General features: G+C 40.6%; 1 protein-coding gene across 1 annotated transcript; it reads right to left on the bottom strand.

Moving 5' to 3' along the window:
• Window positions 1-774: 774 nt before the first annotated feature.
• ZGRF1 (zinc finger GRF-type containing 1) lies at window positions 775-24059 on the bottom strand. The gene is made up of 28 exons (XM_086464417.1): window positions 24039-24059; window positions 23836-23916; window positions 23680-23736; window positions 23060-23245; window positions 20906-22691; window positions 20492-20806; window positions 20065-20147; window positions 19288-19386; window positions 17840-17945; window positions 17637-17753; window positions 17301-17435; window positions 15713-16365; window positions 14027-14165; window positions 13333-13517; window positions 12708-12895; window positions 11986-12125; window positions 10705-10851; window positions 8552-8666; window positions 7477-7736; window positions 6135-6294; window positions 5391-5468; window positions 4947-5094; window positions 3804-3931; window positions 3376-3499; window positions 2747-2923; window positions 2492-2626; window positions 1578-1839; window positions 775-890 (listed from the first exon to the last, which is right to left on the bottom strand). Exons 1-28 carry the CDS (start codon window positions 24057-24059, stop codon window positions 775-777), a joined length of 6141 nt encoding a protein of 2046 aa, XP_086320543.1.
• Between the last annotated feature and the right edge of the window lie 1359 nt (window positions 24060-25418).

Below are 25418 nucleotides of genomic sequence, written 5' to 3'. Positions count from 1 at the left end.
ATTGTTACATCTAATAACTTCAGGCTCTCCGGCGTACCTCAGAGTCTTCTCTGGAAGAAGTTTAACAACATGGCAGCGTCCAGAGATTTTATGATGTCCATGCTTAGCCCACCTCTCCCCACCACTCGTACATCAAACGCTGAGCCTCCTCTGTCCACCTTTGAGACAGCCTACGGTCAAACTTTTCCCATGGTAAAGGCAATGAATTTTTTTTTCTTGTCCAAGAGTTTCTGACACAACAGCACTCAAAGCAAAATCATTCAGCGTTTTTGTAGTTTACAAACACAGCTGAGTGATCGTATCCTAAAAAATCTAGATACAGGTCAATCCGTTCACATTTTGTTTCGTTGACGTCCAAAGATTTAATGGACTAAGGACATGGAATTTTTCTTTGAAGAAATTACTCTGTTTTATTTATCCTTTCAATTGTTTTAGCCGTGCTCCTTCCTAGATGTCACCCATTTGTAAATATGCAAGCTTTGTTCTAAGGTACAATGTTCTGTGTATATCTCAACTGAAGTTTAATAGTAATATACAATTAGGTCTTTCGCAAGCATAAAAGGTTTTCAGTTATCAAGCAGATAAAGTTAATTTATTAATTTTTAGCCATACAAACAAGGACTCAAACCAGAAGTATCAGTGCACTGAAATACAAACAAAAATTTCCCACATTAAATATAAATTTGCAATATCTCTATAAATACAGATTTGAAATCTTCCGATAATTTCTATAGACACACAATTCACATTTTCTTCATGAAATAGGCGCACGTTTTATCTTTCCTTTTTCTTATTCTGTTCCTCTTCCTTCCATTTCTCCAAATAACACTCAAGAATGTCGTTTAGCTGCTGCTCGCACTGGCTTACGTGTTGTAATCCATTTTCACATCCTAAAAGCAGCAATAAACAGGGTAATTACATCTCCCTTTACAGCATCCATCATGGCATTAGTCTGTGGTGATGTGACCATCTATTTCCCCAGCCTATCAATTGGCTGTAACGTTTCTACTTGGAAAATTATTCTTCACAGGAATTACTTGCTAGAGATAGGTGATCCCCAGTAGCATTGTTTTTTTTCCAAATTTGTCAAAATTTAGAAATTTTTGCTCAAAATTTGTCTTCCGAAAGCAACAAGTCCCTTTTTCTTTCCTTTATTTAAGTACTATCTATTCAGAAATACTGCTGTATGTAAAAATTTGTTTGTAACTTGTTTCTGTCTGCGTAAAAGCAAACGGGGAAGGACTAGACATGCAGCAGTGGGTTTCAGCTCTCCTTACTGGCGTGCTCTTTGATGGCACCAGGTAAGAAAAAGAAGCCCCGTTAGTGGATAACAAATACCCTTCAGGTATAAAGCCAGCTTGCAGGTAAAACTGCAAACATGCAGCTTGCAAATACTCGTGTTTTCCTGCAATATACTGTATTTTATAGGTAATAAATGTACTGGTTCATATAGCATGCACACGATATACTTTATTATATAGTATGTATAGTATATATACACGATAAAGTGTTTATACGTAGTTTAATTGAAGATATGAGCTGCATGGTTTCAAAAATGCACGAAAAGAAGGTATTACCTTTGCAGTGATGAATTACTCTGCCCCACAGCGCGTTCCTACTTAAGCAGGCCAGATTTCCGACGATTAACAAATGCCTCTTTGCTCTTGTTAGTGCAACGTTCATTCTCTTTTCCGAGTCTATGAACCCAATTTGTCTTGTTCTTACACATGACAAAACAATGATCTCTTTCTCAGCTCCTTGGAACGCGTCTACAGTGGACACCTGGACAGCTTTAACTTCAAAAGCCTCGGAGTGAACGCCTCGGAGCAAGTTCTGGATCTATAGGCAAAGGAAGAGGGATGGTGACGGGTTAACGCTCCTCACGGGCAATCACTCGTCCTGAGCAAATGCACTCAGCAACTCCGAGTCTACACAAGATGCGAACTAAGAGACTAGAGAGAGCGGCGACAGCAAAACCTCAGCTCATCACAGGAGAATACTACGCCGTGAACCTTGTATTTGCCAGAACACCGGTGCGTTCCGTGTGGCAACCAGCGCGGTCGCTTACTCATCACAGCAGCCCATGTCACGTCCTGGATGACTGGGCTGAGGTACGACTCCAGCCGTGCAGAGCTGAACTGCAAGCAGATCCCCCGTTACCGGTCCTTGTCACACGTACCAGCTTGTAACAGCCTCTAATTCATTTATGGAAATTACAAACTACTTAATTTGCCAGTTTTCTGCATGTGCATGTGGAAGGAAAACAAATGGAAATACTTTTTTTTTAATCCTATGTTTGAATTCGAAGATTTTGACTAATTTTTTTTTTTTTTTTAAAATAAGGAAGGGAAATTACAGTCAACTCCAGTTCACCTATCCAGCGTTTGTTTCTCACTCCTCGTTGACTCTTCCTAGTTGAAAGGGAGCCTATGTTTAGAATAAACAGACACATTTAAGAGAACTGTTTTATTGATGCCTACATTATACAAACCTTACACATCTGCGATTTATAAAGAGTGATCACGCCAACTGCAGACCCTTCTATTCCACTTGCGAGCAGAGACTGGATGAGCTTGACCGCAAAATGAGCTTCCGCCATGTTATAAAAGCTGTTGTCTCTCTCAGTCTGGAAGCAGGGAAGAAGATTTCCAGTGTAGCTCTCGCAAACAGCAGAATGCAAAAAGGAACCGAATGGAGGAAAAACTACGATATTGACCTTTCATAAAGGAAATGTTAAAGAACTTACTTGCTCTACCCCATTAACACTATAAAAACATAGTGTTGGAAGCCAATCCAATAAAGGACTCCTGTCTTTCTTGGAAACACCATCTATCAGATTTCCTTCATAGAACAGCTCGTTGGCGATGGCACTAATGGCAGGGTGACATCGGTACTGTGTCCGAAGAAGTATTGTTTTATGTCCCTAAAGGATTATGATACAGAAAGTGTGACTAGGAAAAAGAATTACTAAATATTTTGCAATGCCAGCTAGGTCAAACGAGAAAGAAGTGGAAACAATTCCTGCAGTAAGCTGGCTTAACCATCCTACAGTCACCTCAGCAGTTAGAACAAATCCTGTGGCCTCTGATGCTCCTACCTGGATTGAAAACTGCACAAAAGGAGCAGAAGGCGGAATCTCTCGTTGGTTTTCAATCCATGTTTTCACATTTGTTATGCTTACAAATTTCTGTCCACTGTGAAAATAACATTTGCAGAGAAATGCACTAGAATGGAACTAGAATTAACTACCGCTTAATTAAAAGCCAGGCTGAAACACTGATCCTCTGACATCGAAACCTGAACTCCTTTAGCAACTTCAGTGGACCTACAGTTTCACCCTCCATCTTTTCTACAGGTGTGGTTAGTCGTACGTACCATTAAGCAAAGCCGGTCAAAGAGAGTCTGCTCCAGTCCTTTCTCGTGAACACTCTCAGACCCTTGAATAGTTGGCGGTAATTGCTTCGGGTCTCCTACAAGGACTAGCTTTTCACACTGAAACCTAAATAAGAAAGAAAAGTTCCAAAAGGGACGCCAAACTATTTATGACAAAAGCGTGTGCTGTGTTTACAGATCACAGAGTGCTTTCCATCAGGCTCCCTCCTCCATCACAGTTAAAATAACACGGTAATTCAAGGAAGGCACCTATGAGCAGGCCTCAGTTTAAAATTACTCTGCTTGCTCTCCAAGGTGAGACCTCAGAGTTCATGTTCTTAAACAGACGTGTAAGCTTGGCGGTTATTTGAGGTGGTGTCACTGCTAACTAGAAGTTATTTCTCTGCTGAAACACAAAAGGCAGGCTGTACCTTGCGATAGGGAGGAGAGAAGCAGGTTCAGTCATCTGACTGCACTCGTCCAGCATGACTACGGGAAACTTCAGGGTGTTCAGGCACGGAAACGGGCAGGCAGCGCAGGTCACTCCCACAACCTTCACCTTTGTTATTAGTGAGGGGAAAACGGGCAGACAAGAAGTTAAGCTCATTTAACAGTTAATCTCTGTGCAGTACGTAACTATAGCTTCCGCGGCACAAGACACCTAAATTAATTTTTAGCAGTTCTACTGCATGCTGTCTCATACTCACTGGGCCTCAAAAAATTATATTCTAACTTCCAGTAAAAAGCACTCTGTACACACAGAGATTGATCCAAGGTTACAATTTCTTGTACGTGGGGTGTTTATATGTTAGAATCATTCGCAGATTCCTATATTCATGTATTTTAAGACCATGTCTGGTACAGAGAGAGTTCAGATTACACAATTCTCCAAAACCCTCTGAGCCCCAGCAGCAAAAGTGGCAGCAAAGACCACGAGGAATAAGCACAAGAAGCAAATTGCTCAGATCAGCTCTACAACGAGCTGGTATTTTTTTCAGTCTAGGTCTGAGGAGAAAAGGCAAATAACTGGAAAGAACAGAAATTGAGACTTTTTTCTACAGGAAGTGGTGACCTTAAAAGGTAATACTTTGATGAAAAGTAAAATATAAATGAAGTGAAAAGTAAAATACACTTAAAATATATTTGAAATCTTCTTGGCAGTTGCTGCTCAACTCCAGGACAAATTTCGCTCAGTCCTTATCTTTTACCTTTATGACTATATAAATTTTAGTTTCAAGGTGACGATGCCAACCAGCTGTGCTCAGAAATTTTTCTCTCCCCACCTTGTAAACTAGATCGGTAATACCAAATCAGGTTGCAATACAGCTCAGAAAGGGTTTCTCTCATCATATATCACTAACAGGAACGGCAAGTTCAACTCGGAGAAGTCACACAGAGGTAAGACACTAAGCTATACCTGTGGAATCAACCCTGTCCTAGTCCCAACATTTGTTTTCTTTTTCAAAACTAGGAGCTTGGCAGGTGCGAGAGGGGATTCCCAGTTGCCGTTGGCTGGGCTTGGTGGGTAAGACCTAGCGAATCCCCACTTTCCCATCCCGCCACGCTGACTGTACCTGTTGCAGTATCGTTTTATTGGTCCCCAGTTTATGTTGCTCAATGCTCTTCCTCACGTATACTTTTTCAGCTGGGGTTAAATCTTCTTTCATGAGAGCAAGCAGCTCTTTTAACTGCTCGTTTTCGTTTCCTGAGCCAGCATGTAAACTTCAAAAAGATTTTGTAACAGGCATTACAATGATTGAAAATAACAGCGCTCTGAAATCTGTAACTGCCATTACTTTGTTCTCCCCTACTATTTCCCGTTTAAAACCATTAGCTCTATTCAGCAACAAGTGGAATTCCTAAATCAGGGTAAAATTTCTCCACCGGGTAGGGGAGAACACGGACAGGACAACCCTGAGATATGCGTATTACAATCAATTTTGAATTACTTCAAAATAGTAATGTTACAGCGTGCATCTTAGAATTGCTTCAGATCCCTCAAAAATTAAGATTCTTACCTATGGGGAAGAACTGCTTTGGTGATTTTTCTAATGCTTCCCACTCTGATAAAATCCTCAAATCCAAGATCAAGTAGGCTTCAAAGAAAAAAAAAAGAGATGATGCACGTTACAGAAATGTGAAAAGAAATTTTGAAAAATTCCAAAGTGGTTGTAAAAAGGATAACAGACACATCAGAACACCGAAGAACACAAACTTCTGCAATTAACGAGATGAAGACACTCGGACCAGAATTCAAGTAAATCAAGTAAATTACCTCATCATGATTGGTCTCAAAAAATGCTTCATGCCTTTACAATTCTCATAAACAGTCTTCCATTTGCACTTTCCCTTCCTTTACCCTTCCAAACCCTGAGTTTTATTTCATGTTAGCTTCATGCTGAAGCTGCCCAGAAGTCTGACTCCCTCTGCCTCTCCCTCCCCGTCCCTCCTTCCCCTGCCTCTACTGCTACTTCCTAAAGCTTCCTGAGCAATACCGCTTTCTGTCATGATGGATTTTAATAGTAAATTTGATGAGAGTAGAGCCCAATATTAGTCTCATGTAAATTCATGCAGCCTTATGGTAGCATCTGCATGCTGTGCAAAGGAGCAAGGGTGAAATAAAAGCCTGTGTGTGACACTCTCTAGGGAAAGAATGCGATCTTTGTGAAGTGTCATACTGGAAATACCCACACCATTACCTTTACCATTTAAGTGCGTTATTGGTTTTGAACAATAGTCTGTAAAAAACCTGGGTAACCTACCCCAGCAGTATCCTGTCAACGGCAACGTTAGTGGAAGACGCAATCAGAAGTTTCCATGGAGCTGGCCTTGGACCCTCCGTAGCTTCACTGCTTTCAAAGAGCTGTACTAGGAACAAGATCACAACAGACAGCAGATAGCTCTTTCCAGCTCCAAAAACACCTGGTATTTTGGAAGAAAAAGCCAAAGTTACAGGTGAAAATTCTCGAGAAAGTACAGGTTTAATCAACTGTTAAAACTTAAGTTTATCTTATGAAATACTACCCTGTAAAAAACATGGCACGTGCTTGCTTCAGCAGCTCGAAGCATCCAGGGGCAATGAGGTGCCTTACATTCGCATTTACTGCCTGCGATAAGTTGACAAAAAAACTACAGAGGAGGGGAAGCTATGGTCTTTTTCCTACATTTTCTGGTTGAATCCGTGCATTACTTGCTAAGGAGTCTCATTGGTACGTTAAAAGAATACAAGTATCTGCATGCACATCCCTCATATCACATCCTTGGGTACAGAATAAGGGATCTGAGAGATGATGATTTTGGAATGACTAATAAGTTTAGCTAGATGAATATGCCTGACAGCCTAACAAAAGCTCAGGCAATTGAAGTCTAGTGGTGTCTGTACTAAGAGTGTCATTATCGTCAACCTCTTTACTTTGACAGGATCTGAAAACTTATGTTTATGGCAACTGCTTTTCAATACCGATTTAAAAAAAATAATCTTCAAACTAAGATGTGACTAGCCTTTTTGTACATGTTGAAACGGGATGAAACAGATAGAAGGAAATATAAAGCAGCAAAGAACAACATGTAACAGAAAAAAATTATATGATAATTTAGCAAAGCTGATACACGACAAAGAGTTTTTAATATGAAAAGAACCAAGCAGAAGATGCTAAATAACTCCTGATTTTGTGTATGGATCTTGCTGGGACAGAGTTCTACACTTATGTAAAATCCTGCAAAAGGCAGGATGCAAATTCAAGGATCAAAAGCTCTGATCTGATAGAATGGATGTTGTTATGTGAAGGTCATTATCAGAGGAGCCTCATCGAAGAAAAATGAATTTTCAGGAAATGCATGAAGTAGGCGAGGAGAGCGGCGTTACATGGAGGCAGTTTATTCAAGCTCATCTTTTGCGCTACATTTAAAAATAAGTCAACATTTACCTAGATGTAAGAATCTCCCTTTGCATCTGCTTGGAACTGTAAATGTATGATTACGGAAACAAGTCTGTTTCATCACTGAGAGAATTTAGGGATATTTCATTAACAATGGCATTACATATTAATTAGCATTTTTGCAAAGGTACGATAGCAGCAGATCTCACAGTTATTTGGTCTATACCTCGTATGATTGTGATAGGGAAGATCTGACGTTCTTCCGCTGCTTTGGTGTTTTCACATGAGGTCATCATCTGAGCTACCTGAATCAGCGACGTAGCTTGATCGGGGTTCAAGGAGAACGTTTGGATCATCTTTTTAGCTAGTTCCATTGCCACTTCGGTGCTGACAGGTCCAGACATCATTGTGCGCTTCAGGCTGGTGGCAGGTGGAATAAATTTTCTTTTGTTGACTCTATTAGTAGCGTTTTCAGACTCAAAATTCCTAAGAAAAATACAATGGTGAAAACTTGCAGTATAATACTGCGTATGTATAATTTGTATCTCACGGCTCTGATACTCCTACTCACCTGACATTGAAATGCTGAGGCTTTATGATTAACAGCTGACAGAATTACAAGTTGCTGCCCCTTGCACCCTGACATATGCCTGGGCTGTATATTCCTGCCTTTTATTACTTCCCTGGGTAAAAGGTGGATCATATCAAAGAGGCTTTAGGGTTTTATCGTTCTTGCCATGTATGTTAACGCTTTCAATCTGACTTACTCCAAGGCTGTGAGACTGACAGAACTAAGAGTGGCAGAAGAACGTAGTCAGAGGTAGCATTTAATTACTTGTTTTATATAGTGAATATCCCTATATTGCTCCGATTCTCCAAGAAAATATTTTATTTTTAGGTTTTGTCAAGTGACTCTCAAAATTGGGAAGGAAAACCAGTTCTGCTGAACCCCTGTGCAGCATATACATCAACTCAATACAGTCAGCGACTGTACCATCAGTCTAATGGTCATAATGATGCCCAGTGTGAATCTCTAGGTTGTAAAACACGGGCTGCAGGTAAGCTTTAATAAAAAACCCCAAACCTTTACAATTGAGTTAAGAGCTAAGCAACCATTGTATCTTCATTTCCACAGAAATGAAAGTTGCATCGTCAACAGTTCATTCCTTGCACTGTGGTTCTGATTTTAGTCTTCCTCGTCTACTTTTTAATGGGGCAAACTCCATGGTGGTTTTGTTGGGGTTTTTTCTGGACCTGTTGCCATACTGTATACTCGCAGTATCGCTGGAACAGTAACTTACATTTTCAGTAGATATGGTATTATCGGTAAGGTAGATGGACTGAAGTGCTCCTCCATATTTCTCAAAGATGTGAGCTCACCGCTAGCGTTACAAACCAGCAGGGCATGAACACACACTGAAACAGCCACAGAACAATAAAATAAGGAAAAAATGAAATTAGACAAAATTCCAAATCAGCTGGATAAGCAAATTACCAAATGCCAAAAGAGTAATTAGCCTCCTGTAACAGAAACCAAGTTAACCCAATTGCCATCTCTGACTGAATATTACAGATGAGGACAGAAGACCTATTAGCCCTTCTGTTTGAGGTGTGTTACTTTGAAGTACTGGTGACTCCAACACTAGGAACCTTCTGGAAGGGAAACTTAGATAAAAATCCGTACTCGTTTTAAAAACACTCGAGATATTTTGTAAGTAAACGGTCTGTATCGCAATAGCTAAGCAGATTTTTTCTTAAAAAAGACAAGACAGGACCGTAAGAATGGTTCAGACTCGGGTTCCATCTAGCCTATTTCCAAAGTGTACAAAAGCAGATGCCTAGGGGAGAGTGTAAGAACAGAACAAGTATTCAGTTATAATTTTCTGAATTCACTGCCAGCTTCCTAAGGTTCTGTGGCACAGGGATTGCCTAAGTAACAGGTTACTGAGATGTTCAGTAACGCACATACCTCTGTTTTGCTGCTGCTGTTTATCACTGCCGACAACTAAACATTACTTAGAGCTTTATTTTCATACAACTTAGGCTTTTAGTTTTGTGATGGTTATAGAATTATGAAATAAGCTGCATTTATGATCACAATGAAAGTTAGGAGCAAAAATTCCCTAAGAAAAAACAAAATGCTGTGATTCAACAGCATTAGGACTGAAAAGCTATTTATTAACTCTTCCAGACCCTGACTGCTCGAGGGATCCAGTCCTGCAATTCACACCCAGAGAACAAACAAAACGAAACCTCCAAATGCATTTGAAGGCCATGATTTTGATAGCATGTACGCCCACAAAGAACTTTTTTCTGTATTTTTTAGTCTTCTGAATGTAATTCAGCACAGGATGTTAATGCAGGCTCATTGACCTGTGCTTTGCAGGAACTCTCCCCGCAGTGATTACACAGGAAGCCTAAAAAAGATTAATTTGTGAACTTAAACCGCTCAATTTACCTGCTTAACCGTAAGTGCTAGGAATAAAGCCTTTTGTGACCGAGCACACAATTTCCATGTTGCATTAAAAGGAAGTAAGCAGAGGTATATTATTGCTAGCTCCAGAACGACTACATAATGCATTCTTCAGCTCTTTCTTTTACAAAAAAAAACCAGAACAAAACAAAACTTTAGCTCAATTCAACAGCAAAAATAGAAACTTTTGCATCATGTTTGGCAGCACATTTGTCATTTTCCCCACAACATCTATAGTGGACCCACACTGTTTCCTTCTGCACTTAAGGCCCACTGACCTTACTGTTTCCAAAACAGTGATGGTGAAATACTACAAAAATACCCCCCCAAAAAGTTAAAACCAAAAAAGAAGGATGGCTGCAATTTAGTTCGGAACAGGTTGCTGAAGAATAAAAAGGTCAGTGGTTCATTAAAAAACATCAGTGCTGGGTTTAGTAATATTTTCTTTTGAAAATGCAATGATGACAATAACTAAAACTAGAGGTTTTTTTGCTTCTTCTGAATTTTGAAACACCAATTTTTTAGTCATTCTAGACTGTAGCAACAAAGGCACAGAAAGGAACGTTGACACGGCCAAGTCACAGATTTAATACCTGGCTTTTTATAGAAATACAAATTTTCCAGTGAGTTGTTTGGGGTTTCTGTTTGTTTGTTGTTGGAGGACTGTAACAACATAGTACTGTTGCTTACACTCTGACAGTCAGTTTGCATCCTCTATTATATTATTTATACTACAATATTTATATTAGCCTCATTTCTTCATCACCCATTTAGAATTTCTTACCAGCTACGTTGGAGGTTTAATTGCATTAAGTACTATATTCAAGATACATATTCAAAAATTCAAGGAAAAAAAAAAACCTTGTGAATAAAATCATGTATTAGATTTGAGAAATTCTAATCTCATCCTTTATTGCTGGCAAAATTTTCCCCTCAATAATTGTTTTCCCACAATTCTGAATTATTTGGTGTAGAACTCACTATTTGATCGCCAGTTTGAGGGAGAGTAGCCTTTCAGTGGTAGTAATTCCACTTCGTTGTTGGAAGATGGTCCAAAGAAAGCACTGCTTGCAATGAAAGTATCAAGGGGATCAAAGGTCAGGGTCTTTGAAACAACCCAGATATCATCTGTCAAGAAAAATACAGAATTTTCATAAGCTGCTTCTACTGCTGCCTTTTAAAGGAAATGAAGGTGGACAAAATAGCTCAGCATTTACTATGCTACAAATTAAACCACGCCAACGTGAAAGTAGGGGGTATTGGGCAGTTCTAAATAAGTTTGAAAAACGTGAATACGTAATTTGCAGTTATTCTAGCACTTAATGTCTGAAACTGATGGTCGCTGCAAAGTTCTCTCCTGGCGCGCCTAGCGGTGTTTCTTCTGACACATTTGAAGTGTTATCGATTTTGAGAGTACTTGGAATGAATCACTGCAGCATACTACAAACCCAGGTAACCACGCTTTTGCCAAAGATTAGCAAGTACTGAAACATGCGTTTTTCCCTTTCCTTTCAAAGCCAACACATACTGGAGCCTGCAAATGTTCTGTTTTATTTGGCACACCTGATGAGACTAAAGCTCACTGCGCTATTCCTGTGCCATATATTGCAGAGCAAGGGAGATTTCCAAGTTAGGGGCAGTAACGGTGCCCTATAACAAAAATGATGAAAAATTATCATACGCAAGTAAAAGTTTTGTCCACGCAGAGCTTCAGAATTTAGTTACCAAACCCCGCTTCGTTAGAACATTTCGGTCTGTAGGTAAAGCGTGCACAAACATGTTTGTTTCTGCCTAATTTTCTTTGCATCGTTTTCAACAGCAAAGTGGACAAACTATGAAGGTTTGGGTATCATTTCAAAAATTACTGCAGCGAAATGAGCTGTTGAGACTATCTGGATCAAATCACCGAATGTCCTCCAACTTTGTGTCATTCCGATAATTTGGAAGAGATACCCAGTCAAGTTTTCCTTAAATATCATGTTTGAACACTGGGCTTTCCTGAAGCTTCACAGTTGGCAGATTTAATAGACTCCAAAGCCAAGGATGTGGAAGTCATATTTTTCTGAGGTAGCTGAGCATTTCCAAGAAAAGACTAATTGATGAGAGATACTTTGTTGCCCTTCTAGAATGGGAACTGAACTAGCAGGGTTTGTCAGGAGTTTTAAAAATAGGATTCCGTTTTTCTCTTTAGATTACAAATTAAAATTTTTTCAAGGCACAACATGACATGGACAATTCTGCTGCTGCTGAAGATTTGCTTACCTTTGCTATAGAAAGAATAGTGCTCCTTTCTGCTTAGTTTGAGGTATAATTTGGTTTTGGAATCACCATCAAATATGGCAGGTGTATTCATAAATTTCTTGAACTTACTACACCGCTGTGCTTGAATTTCAAAGGCTTTCCTGTTGAATTGTAATTGAAGAAAAAGAATGTAAGCCACAGGCACGTTTTGGATTCACCAGTAAAAGTAAGAAAGCTCCACAGAGTGGGCCAGATTAGCCCAGATCTTGGTGGCTGTTCATCATCTTACATTACAAAGTTTTAAATACATTTATCTTGACTGCAAAATACTTCGCTCATATTCAGCCATAATGAAATTGTTTCCCCTACAGTTTACAGCACAGAATAGCCTTCAATACAACTTCTGACATTAAAATTAGAAACACTAAGAGAATAAATCAAACTCTCTTAAGAAAGATTATTCAAATGCAACAATCATAAGGGACTTCATTCAGCAATTGATGATGCTGCTGGCAAGCAGTTTGGATTGTTGCCGAGAAGAGCGCAGAACCTGAAATGCCACTGCTGTGAATATTATTCCTTCACTCATTTGGCGTTCACATTTCGACACAGAACTGCAGCCTCTTTAAACATCCACAGCAGAAGTGGCCGTTAACTGCTACCGAAAGGCAGAGCTGCTGGGACATGTCGGAACCCTGCCGTTCACACAGCACTCGTGAAAGGTGCGTAGCGTTTCAGAATACCTCACCAAAAGCTGGCAGCCCTCATAGAGACAAATCTTTTGGCTTCTGAGGTACGTCCCAACGCTTTTTATATCACGAAGCACTACGCTAGGTCTGGATTTTGTCTGTGCGGGGTTCACATCTTCTATCCACTTGAAGAAGGAACACTGCTCAGCTTTTGGGGCATCGCAGGCGTAGAACAAACGACCCTGGGGGGGGAGACAGACCAAACCAAACTTTAGCACATTAAAACAAACAAGAAAAGAAAAATAAAATAAACAAAGCAGTAGACCTGCTGTAGAAATAAGCAGATAAACACAAGTTTTCACTGTGTTTGGCTGAAAAACTCAAGTGTGTTCCCAGAACTCTCAGCTTCCGAAGCCAACGTGTGTAATCATACCGTACAGAAATCCCATATTACCTATAAATTATAAATTCAGGTCTTTACCTCTACATATATAAAGCTGTTTCTGTACGGAGAAAACTATTACATCTACAATTACTATTACAATTCTGGACACTAGTGGATGCTACAACTAATCTTAAAAACTATCTCTGTAACACATCACTTTAACCTGCAGTTGTAAATCATACAGAATTGCCCTGTAATGCCCCAAACTGTAAACAAACAAGGAATAAACAGCACCTTGTTTTGACCCTCTTTTTTAACCGTCACGAGCTTAGCAGGATGCATGTGATTGCAGAGTGGAACGCAGCTTGCTTTGCTCTCGCTTTGCTCATCTTCTAACGAAGTGTAAAATGATATATCTGCTTTTGAAAGAGCGTTGTGTAATCTTTGTGACAACTCAAACAGCATTATGTTTAATTGCTCTTGACATAGAAAGGAGAATAAAATAATTAGTACAGCCTTAAAATGGTTGCACGAGTACACAATGTTCAAACAAATACATTTTCATTTGAAATGTTCAATCCCAAATCTAAATCAAAACAGTTAACCCGAGTCCTAAGAGAAACCATGCGACCTGCAAGATTCACATATTGCACATGCAATTAACTGCCTTACTTTCATTCAAATTGCATTTAAATGTACGACTCCAAATGATCTAAACACTAAATAACTGTAAAACCAACCAAACAACAAGCTTAGACAGGAATCTAAAGATTGGTAAACAGGCACAAGGTTACACAGTTGAACGGAAGTGTAACTGGTCTTTGTTTGCCTTTGTAATTTTGGGTATAGGCTGAATATATTTCAGTGTATGGATCCAAAACCAAACACACAGTTGCTCCAATGCTGATGTTCTCTCTCCCTCCCACCCTGCTTTGTGAAGCTCCAGAAATACAGGGTTTCATTTTACACAGCCCGGTGTTAGACGTACCTGTCAGAGCAGCTTTAAAAATCTGTTTGTAGTGAACATAAGACTGAAAGACAGTTGGTATGGAAATCTTTCTTTTGGGGAGACTAGCATTTTTTACTTTATCCACATTAGGAAAAGACAACTCTGAAATCGTTGTGGCCTAAAAAACAGAAAAATAAACCATTAAAACTTGCAAAACCCTGACACAAATTTTGATCAACAGCTACTGTACAGATATGCCAAAACCTATCGATTTTTTCTTCTCTTTTCCCTTTTTGTTGCTTTTATATATCATGCTCTCAATAAACACAGCTAAACAGAAAAAATTCAGGGCCTGTTTCTGCAACCAGAAGTTTCGATATGAAGACTGTCAATGAAGAATCAGTTTCCCAGAAGAAAAATACTAATCCCCATCACAACTGTTGGCAGACTTTGTAAGTCCGGGAGCACGCATTCAACAGGGCTGCCAACAGGAGGGACCTTAAGTACCCCTGCAGCTACAGCGCAGAGCCTGGACTGCCATTTGGGATGTACCAAGAAGGTAAAATTTGCCCCTTGACAAACAGCCTGTATTTCTAACAACACAGATAATGCTTTCAAAGGCTTTAGAGTAAATGATATAATTCTGAATCACGTTTTCAGCCCTAGACATGGGGAAGGAGCACTCAAACCCCATTTTTAACAGCGTTTCTGCACAGAATTAAATCCATCAGATGAAACTATAGCGAAGGTAGCACAAGGCTAGGACAGGAAGAACCAGACTAGAGAGCTTCAGGGAATAGCATACCACAAGCCATCCCTGTGCCTGCCATCCCAGCTAGTCCTGAGGAGCTGCTTCCACCCATCTACACTGCTGGGAGGATCGCAGTGACAGCTCGCTTCATCGGCTTTTAAAAATCCCATATAGATGGATAACACACATATAGAAACATGCACAATGTGCATACCAGTGTGTATATGAAATACCCTAGTGATTTCCACACCTGTTTGACAGGAATATCTTACTGTACAAACAGTTTTAAAGAACTAGAAAACACAGCATACTAAGTTTGCATCAAAAAAATGAACACTTTTATTAACTCTCAAAACCAGCCATTTGACAGCTTTTTAAAATTGACTTGCAGTTAATTTCAGTGGGGGTTTTTTGGTGGGTTTTGGTTGTTGTGGGTTTTTTTTCCAATTTACTCCATTTGTTTTAAGACAGTCTACTGGTCACAAACAGCTGTGCTAATTTTTTAGGTGCTTATTCAATGCCATAACTTCCAGAATTAAAACAGAATAAATTTGTTTTAAAATCAGAGACTGGGCTTTGAAGCAAGATATGGGCGTTGGTTAAAACAATGCTGATTTCACAATTAAGCAAAACACTTCTTGAAAACACTTTCTTACCATTTACAGATGACAAAACAGCCCAACAGCTTTTATTTCCTCTTCCTGCCATCAACATTCAGATTAAAAAAAAAAAAAAAATTAAATGTGGCACTGCGTGCGCCAAGGAATTACCTTTACAAAGGATTAATCATGGCACTTAATACATTAGCAGCTGCTGTTCTGTAGCTGAGACTCTTTTGTGTTACTACGTATGTAGAAACATTTCATCCAACCACACTGATAATATCTTGCAGGAAATCGGATAAAAGCAGTTTCTTTGTCCAGAAAAAGGTGTTTCTGTCACTTATAACTGTGTTTGCTTGAACAGTTACACACCTGGCCGTCTCCTGTGACAGTGTGGCAGCTCAGATGACTTAACACCTTTTGTGTTGCTTCAGCCAGAGGTGTCTGACCTAAGTGCAGAGAAAGTAACTTCCTCTCTGAAATCAAATCTTGGTCGCTGGTATTTGCAGAGCATTTCCCAGGCATGCTCTTCGCTGCCAGTAGAGGTGCAGAGCCGGGAGCGCTTTTATTCACAACACAGCTCTCTCCTGTGTCACCTAGCAGCATTCCAAGGATGTCCTTAGCACAGATGTCATCAGTCACTTCGCTATCATCGCTGTTTTGAGTGATCAAGTCACACTGAGCACTGTTTTGGTATTTCAGCCACTTGCTTTGTCTATATTGTGAAGTCACATTAGGGAACACTTGTACCGATTCCCTTTGTCCGTCTTCCGTATCCTCTCCAAACACAGAGGTTTCATAATTTCTGTCCTCCGGGCCTAAAGCACTAATGGGAAATACCGCTGACTTGTTGCCTAAATGCCCTGCTGAAGAGCCCAAAGATTGCTGGACCTCCTCGCTGTTAGTTGGATAAACGTCACAAATCTTCTCAGTGGCAGGAAGCGTGACAAATGGAGCTCGTGTTTTAACTGTGGGTTTAAACCTGAAGAGGTTGCAGGCCTCTGGATAGCTGGATTTCTCCTGTGCTGTAGGGCAAATACATCTTACAAGCAACTTGTAGCACTTACGGACGGCACATTAACTTCAGATGTACAAAAAACCTAAGATAAGGAAAAATTCTACGTTCTTCGTTTTACATCCTGTCTTCTAATGGGCAAGCTCTTTGCATCATGCCTGTGCAGGAGCACGCTAAATTTCTGTATAACATGAGTGGTTTCAACTGTGATTCTGTTAATACTTAAATCCCTATATTCAGAACATGTTTCTGTAGGCACTCTACTGGTAGAAAAGCAAATGTTTAGTCAAAATTATTTAAACATTATTGTGTTTTGGAGGTCATTAATCTGGTAGGTCCGTGACAGCTGGAAAAAAGCCAGCTTAAAATTTGCTCTTTTTTCCAAAAAGATCACCCATAAAACTGAGTAAATTAATATTAACCAGCGTAGACAAATAAGCTTCTAGTACCACCAGCGTCCTTTTGACTTAAAGTCACCGTCAATAAGAAATGACAGTCATTGATAGGTGTCAACTGGAAGAAGACAGAATATGGAAGAAAACTAAAAGCAGGTAAGTAAATTAAAACATTAATATGAATTAGAAGCTTAGCTTACAGCCTTTCCCCCACCCCAAAAACTAGAAGCTGCTTTTTCTCTATAAAATGAAAACACTCTACTGAAGTCTCTTTCAGGAGAATATAATTGGCAGGGCGGGGTGGCATGGGATTCAAGGCTAATTCAGACGATTTGGAAAACACTGTTTAAAATCTTGCTTAAAAAAAAAAGGTAACACCCCCCCCCCAGTGAAAAACATGTGCCAAACACAAATCAAACTTTACCCAGACATATCATGGTGTATTTCAGCCCCCTGGGTAACTGTCTTTTATAGTGCAACTCACCATGCTTCAAATATCCTCAAAGATTTTCTAGCAAAAATATTGTAAAGTGCAATTACAATTTCTTACTGAAAAAGATTTCTGAAAGTTCTGGTTCGCTTGGCAAGATCTTGTGTATCAGGGGCTCCTGGATGTCTCCAATAGTTTCCTCACTTCCTGAAGCCAGAGAAACTGTAGAGTCTGGATCAAGCAAGGAAGTCAGTTCTACTGATGAAATCATCTACAGGTGAAGAATTAACACATCAAGTGAATGACTGGGAAAAAAAAAAACTTGTTTATAGCTCATTTGTCATTATTCTCCCATCATTCTAAACAACTGAAATGTCCCTCAGAGCTGAGATAAAACAAGAAATTGCTACCGTGACCACGCAGGAAATAAAGCCAAAAAGATCTAGAAGAGACAGCCCGTTTGCACCTTGTCAGGTTCCCATGAAGTGCACTGCATCTGTCTCAGATCCAGCTGGGAAGGTGATGCTGCCACTGTCCATGGTGGAGCTTGAGAATACACATTCAAGGCCAATGCTAAGACAAATACGGGAAGGACAGAAGTCATGCAGAGTAATTGTTCCGAGGCCAATTGCTGTCCTTCTACTTTTACTTTCACTTACGGGACCGATCTGTTCTTGACCCTTTAATGATGTTAGACTTCTTTTGAAAATTCTCTTCTCTGATAAAGTTGATATCATCCTCATGAAGACTTCTTGAGCCTGGAGACTTTACCAAAAAAGGATAAGCAAAAACTTGTTAGAAATGAAACTGTTTATCCTCTATAGAAGTATTATCTCTGTGGGAACCTTATTTCTAAACTTCTTATTTCTAAATCTTATTTCTAGACATAATTCTTCTGTATCCCTAGCCCATTCTGGAAGTAAAACATGAAATATCAATTTTCTTCCATTATTTTAAATACTGAAATCCATACTGCATTAGAAAAAAATATTTTATTTATCGTTGCATGCGGCGTTTCTTTGCATCCAGGAGGAACAGCATCATAATGCAAGAAAGAAAGTTTTAACCCTTGCTTTAGAACTCTCCAACAATTATATACCTAATTTTAAATCCAGTTGAGGTGACTATTATACCGCTAACGCCAGGAAACAATCGTTATAAAAGCCCTCTGCCACTTTTCTCTAGAAGAAATCTCTCTGTTTAGTATCACACATTATGACCATGTATATTTTTCAAAGTGAAACTGATCAGAGGAACCAAAAAAAAAAAAAACAAACCAAGTTACATCTTGCAAATGCATACTCCTGTCACAAAGACAAGTAAAAATAATTGTCTAACTGCAAAGTTTTAACCACAAAGCACTACATTTGGTTCTTAGTTTCTTCGATTTTGATATGACTCTAGTATTCCTAAAATGAACTCTCTTTTATCCTACTTTTACAGGATACTTTCTTGCACTAAGGTTAGTAAGAATAGCTTTGAAAAAAAATGTTTTACCTGTCTGAAGTCAGAAAAGACATAATTGCTTGAAAACAGGGGTGACAAAAATCTCTCAGCTGTAAACTCCGTATTATCTGGGTACTGCTGCCATCCTGGCTGTGAGCAGGGAGCTCTCAACAGTATCTCACTAGCTGCTGACCCCTTTACTTGGTGCCCTTGAAACGCAACAGGCTATGCGATACATGGGAATGATCGTTAACTGAAAATAAGTACAGTTCTGGAACTACCTACAGTCAATAAAGGTGCTTTTAACACATACAACAAAAATAATCCGTTGGAAACTGCAGAAGATAAAAAAAAAGAGTATGCTTTTCTCTTGCACTACTGCAAGTCGGCAGCAATAAAGTTTTTGCACAAATCTCTATCAACAGAAAACTGATATCCTGATCTAGCATGTTCAGTCTTATTTTTGTATTGTAAAATTTGAGTTCAAAACTCTCGGTGGAAAACTTCCCACAGACAACTGGACTATGAAGTGATGAGAAGCCCATTATGAAACTGGTTAAATATTTATTAGGACTTCTTGTCAGATATTGCAAATAGTAAACCACTGAAGTGAAATTGAAGAAACACTATTCATTATCCTTCAGTTCCACAGGAATTGTACCTTTGGTTGGCAGTCAGATGTCCTACGGTCTCGTTGGGCCGCTGCTATTGGTAGAATACATGTCTCTCTCTTCTGCAATAAATTGTTCACACAGTTGGGTTGCGTAGAAAAGTGTCAAAAGCTGATTAGTCTTACAATTTAATAACTATTTAAAGTGAAAAGTTAAGCTAAGAAATCTCTTGTATTTATAGAAGGGAAAGCATTTAAAATTGCAGCCTTTTTGTTTGGACACCAGAACAATCCACAATAGGATAAGAAACAAAGTTTCTTTTTCAAATGGGACAGGAAAAAGGGTTTAATCTAAAATCTTTCTTACACTTCGGATGCCTTGAAAGAAAACAACTATCAATAGCATTGGACAAAAACCAATGTGAAGCGTCAAGCGCAAACAGACTTGCCAGTATATTTCAACCCAAGTGCTACGACTCCTAGGAAAGCCATGCATTCAAAAAGATAGCGAAAGAAAAGAAAAAACAGATGATAAAAGAAGACAGGGTAGGGAACAAGGAGTACCAGGCATACTAATGTGATATTAAACGCAACTAAATATTACAATTTGCGTTAAATTTCTTGTCACACATTAGGCCTCCTGAACATTTATTGGCACTAGGGTCTGCAAGAGGACACTGCCTGTTTACTAGCAGCTTCTTAGTCGATGCCTCTAAGCAATTTCTAGCCCAACCTCTAGTTTCATAAACCAACAATTTTATTCAAGAAGCCTGGTGGAAAATGAATGTATATTATACAGATAGATATATGTAGTCAAAAATTGGTTACCATGAGGCCAGGAGAATCAAAGTATGAACAGGAAGATGCCTGTGTACTTTCTGAGTAAGGCATTCCCATAATATGTTTTACAGCTACAAGAGATGGAAAAGCGTAATAAGTTACAGTTACAGTATTCTTCTTACATGAAAACATCTGAATATTTACTAGGCTTACAAACCTTACCCATGCAAACAATTGCACCGTTCGGATTTAACTGAAGTAAAGCAAACAAAGACGCAGACTTGGAGCCCACATTGGTGCTTTAAACACTAAAAATTGCATGAGGGAACCTGCCTAAGGCATCACTCCAAAAGTACAACTTCTGACTATGAATTGTCCAGCAGGAGAGACAAGAGTACAGCAGGAGAGACAAGAGTACAGAAGTCAAGTAGGTACAGTCATACAGAATTCATTTTAAAATAGAAGCTGACCTAACCTTCATCTTTCACAAGGGGTTCAAGTATTTCTTTAGAAGTCTCTGCTGCACATAACATGCTATTGTTTTCCTCCATGTTTTGTAAGCTTTCTAATGCTGTGCTATGTTGAGTCAAAGCTCTTAGGAGCACGATATCGTTTACTAGATCAGGAAGATCTGATGAATTTTCAGCCATTGCCGTGCATTTCAGGCAATCCACTCCTATTCTTTCACCTTTACAGGCTTCACGAAAGGCATTTACGCTCTCTACATTTTCAAACTCAGTTTCACCTACTGCTGTTTCCTCTGGAGACAAATGGCCTTTTCCTATAGGATAGATAGAACTGCTGGAAATGAGACTATCTTCCTGAGGTGAGAAGCCAAATACCTTTTGATGGTTTTCTGCAATATATCGGAATGAGCCACAGCTAGGAACTGATTGTCGTGGCAACGCCAGCAAAGGACTACCTGGTTTAATGGCATCACTCCTAGTACCCCAGAAGCGTTCTAAATCAACATCTGGGGATTTCATGCAGCCAAGCTGCGTAACATCTTCTTCAGTCCTTTCGTCCATCACAGGCATTATTCTGCTGGTAGAAATACACGAAATACTTTCAATTTCCTCAAATGTATTGGTTTTAGAGTGACATTCATCAAGATCTGCGTCCCCAGGCCTAAGATCAGAGCGCTTGCTGTTTATCCACGACATGCCGTGAATGGTATGGGCTGCGCAGCCATCGAGACCCTTCCTATCGTTTGTGGCTTCAACACTGAATTGACTTTCATTAACCTCGCTTATGTTGTGTCCATCACCCAGAAGTTCCACTTCAGTTCTGGTCTGGTTCGCAGAGTCTTCTGCGCTTTGCCCTGTATCTCCGACATTGATGTCACAAGGCTGAGGTGAAATACCCCCAGTGCAGCCGTTTCCAGTGTTCTCTCCGCCAAACGCCAAGCATTTGACTTCTTCCTTTTTACTGCATGTTGCTACTTCACAGCGAGAACGAAGTCTCAATGCAGCAGTTGGTGCTACATCTTCTCCTTTTAAGCAATCTGGAGTTTGTGAAAGCATGTCTCCTTCGGTGAGCTTATTTGCATCTCTTTCACACAGGTCTTCATTGTCTCTGTCGTTCAAATCAAAAGCCTCCACTAGATTAAAGTTAACCTCCATGACCTGCTCATCTGGACCCCAGTCTTTGCCACGTGTGCATAATTCCTCCTCTGCAATTGCAGTTTTAGTCAGTGTTATGTCTGCAGAGAGCTCCAGGCCACGAGGCTCTCTTTCTGCGTATTGTCTTGGCTGAAGCTTGCTTTGCACTGTCACAGATGAGTTCTCCTTAAGACCGTTAGTCACTGAATGCTCCCTATATCTGGAGAGGTTTTCTTCAAAGGGGATTGGACTTGCTGAACACAAAACATCAGCTAAGGATGGGACAAACTGACAGTCACTCACTCCACTTGTGTCAGATTCAGGTAGGAAGCAACTATTTGTATTGCAGGGATCTTGTAAGTCTCGACGTAAATTATTTGCCTCTTTGTCACATTTCTGTCCTGTGACTTCTTTATCCCAAGGTTGTTCAGCTGAATTCAGAAGCATTTCAGCAGTCCATTCCTTTCTATCATTTACAGCTCCCTTTGCAAAAGGCAGGCCCTGAGCATTGTCAGTGAGCCTTTTGGCAGGGCTGCCTGAAAAAGCAGGTAGGACTGTGCTTTTTTGGCTGTGTAAACCATCTGCCTTTTCTGACGCCTGAAACCTAGAGAGACATTCCGTGACTTCAGACCTCGTTCGCTCTCTGCATCCTTGTGTCGGTTTAGACTGCAGCAGAGCTATTATCTGCGCTGTGCTCCTGATGTTGTGCGACACTGCCCCGCGACCGGCTGTCTGACCGCTGGCTTTGCCGTGCCCGGTCACCAGAGGAGATTCTGGCTTCACAATGCACTGGTGGGAGTCTTGCTTCTCTGTCTCCTCACATCTGTCAAGAAAGGGAGTTGAAAGCAGCGAGGAGAGAGACATGTGTTCTCTGTCATTAGCGCCTTCGTGAAAGTCTGCAGATAGGTTTGTTTCTGCATCCTTCTTGCAAATCATAGAAAATAATGGAGAGGTAATGTAAAACTTGGATGGAAAAGTACCCTGACACTGCTTAGATAAAGGCAATATTGCTGGGTTTTCTCCATCTTCCATTGTTGATATTTTCTTTTCAACTTGGCGTGGCCCTTGGAAGCCCTAGGGAGAGAAATTTTAAATTCATTCTACTCAGCAATCAACAACATGTTTTGTAACCAAATGCTGAAAATAGGGCATGCTCCACAAAACATATTCTGATCCAGCAGCACATGACGATTCCACACGTGTACAGAAATTATCTCTAGCCCTTGGGATTCTCACTGCAGCCTTAGCAACAGCAATCCTGCAACACCAGATTTAGTAAACTCTGGAAGAAATAGCTACCGGTAACACGTTCTGGCTTACGGTCCCAAAAAAAAAAAAAGAGGAAGACATTCTCTATATATTTACCATTCGTTAGAAGATGTGCCCTTTGTGTTTTAAAATGCATCTTAACATCAGACATCACTTTTGAAACAAAGACATACCGTAAACTTCCTTTTCAAGCCGACAGACGGGTGTCTTGGAGGCAGAACACCAGGTTTGACACCATTTCTATCTGCTACTGGAGTTTCTGTTTTCCTTGGCTGATCTTCAAAAGACTTTTCATTCCCTTGCACTGCTTCAACTGTGATCAAATACCGTTCACTTTCTAAATTATCTCCAGCATTCAACTAGAAAAGGGAAAGCAGCAATGTGTACGTCACAGTGCGACAGAAGAAACAGTAAGTGTCTTCTAAATACTTGTACGTAAAAATTTTAGACATTTATACCCAACATATCACAGCTGCCATATAAATACTTCAGATTAAAATCTAATAAACTAGAAAGCATCAGCACTCAGCTTCAAGTTACGCTTATTTAATGCATCACTGTAATACACTGCTTTTACCCAAAAGGAATAAAATTCGATAAAAGCTGTACGTTGGTTCTGGAAAAGCAGTAAGGCTTCTCAATAAATAGAAGCTGTTTTCACCTTCCACTATTTACATGGCAGCAGACTTTCCTATCCACAATAAGGAAAAGTGTTACCAAACAAGAGTTTGAAACGCTCCCTGAAACACAAACCACAATCAAGCATAAAAATAAACCTCCAAGCAAAACATACCTGAGATTTTATAAAAATACTCTCCAAACATTGTCCTTTGTCATCAAACAAGATAGCCTGCAACGAAAAAATAGAATTTTAAATAACTAATTTTATTTCCTAGATCACCACTGCCAGTCCTGCAGTAGCAGGTGATATTAAATCCGAGTTGTTCACCTTATTTCCGCCAGTTCTAATCCGCAGAATTCCATCTTGCCACGTTTTTGATTTTTTCATTTTTTGGTGAGTGTACAATACCTGTTTTCAAGGTGTAAAATGTTGAAATAATAATAAGCAATAAAATGTTTAAATAATACAGCAGCTACAGTGTCTTTTAATTTATTTCTACTTAAATGTACACGGCGTTAAAAATTACTTACAGCAAATTCTTGAGAAGCCATTGCTTTAGCAAAACAGTCATCCAACAGCTTGTTGCGCAAATATTCACATCTTCATACAGCCTGAGAGACAGGGAAACGTTCAGAATCCACCAGAGTTGTGAAGGAAATTTATTGACAAAACACATAGATGTCAGTTCACTCCCCCCCCCCCCGCCCCTCCAAAAGAGCTAGGTGCGAGACAATGTCAAAACAGTGGTGCATAGCTGATGCGGGTGAAAACCATCCACAGAAAGACTGCTGGTAAAAACCGGCGCTTTTTAATAGATGCCAACATATTTTCTAACTTTCAGAGGAATTCATGCCTTTAAATGAATGGCTGGCAACTCTGAAACCCCCGGTGCCTATACTGCTGTTCAGAATTAACAAATTATCCTAAACCTGTTTACTGGCAGCAAAAAAAAACACCGCAGAAGCTATTAACAGAATCATTTTATCACGAGTTCGACTCTGGACTTGGTCATGCATGCTTAATCACGTTAAAGAGAACTAACTCAAAACCAGTTAGCCATGAAGTCAAGTCTCTCTCAAGTCAGATCACACTAACTTTGAAAATAGCCTTTGATGATGAAACCAGGAAGAAACCATCACAGAAGGCACTCCTCTCCAGCAGCCGTGACTTACTGCTGGACACGCTGGCTGATAACGCTTGAGCAGTGCTGCGACTTGCATCCACCAGCGCCTGCGGCCTCACGTCAACCCGTCAGCAGCACCGCAACGAGAAGGGGCCCAGAGACGAGGCAAGGCTGTCAGCTGCTCTCACTAGCGAGAGGCGGTTTCCCTGAGGAAGGGAGAGCGATTCACGCCGTTTCTCACGGCTGCCACCTTCTTGGCAGCCGCCGGGTGCTTCGTAAGGCGCGAAACGGTGCAAAGGGACACGCTTAAAGGGCACAGAACGACCCTGTCGCTATCGAAAGCAGCTGGACGAACGCGAACGCTTCCGGAACGCCGTGGGCGCCGGGGCGAAGAGGAACGCTGCCGGCACACGTTCACACCGAGCTGCTAACCCCCCTTCCCCTCACGGCCGAGGCAGCCCGGCGAGCCCCTGTCAGCCCCTCAACATCTCCCTCAGCACAGCGGCGCTGGCTCCAAGGCCGCCTCCCCGGGAGCTTCGCTGAGCTACCGGGGGCGGGCCCCGCCGCTCGCCCCTCGGGGACACCCGCCGCCACCGCCGTCCCCCGAGGGCTGTCCCTCCGCCCGAGGGGCCCAACGGATGTCCCGGCCCTACCCACCTCTCCGGGGCGGGCCCGTAGGATCATGGCCGCCACCACCGCGCTCCCTTCCCGCGTTCGAAACTTCCCGCCGCAGCCCGCGTGACGTCACGCCGCCCCGCCGCAAGGAAAGAGATCACGTGCACCCAGC

The sequence above is a fragment of the Leptosomus discolor genome, chromosome 4 (genome assembly GCF_034619465.1).
Source record: "Leptosomus discolor isolate bLepDis1 chromosome 4, bLepDis1.hap2, whole genome shotgun sequence".
Taxonomy (NCBI): domain Eukaryota; kingdom Metazoa; phylum Chordata; class Aves; order Leptosomiformes; family Leptosomidae; genus Leptosomus; species Leptosomus discolor.
The sequence above is the reverse complement of the archived record's forward strand: the minus strand, read 5'-3'. Positions and strand labels throughout refer to the sequence as shown.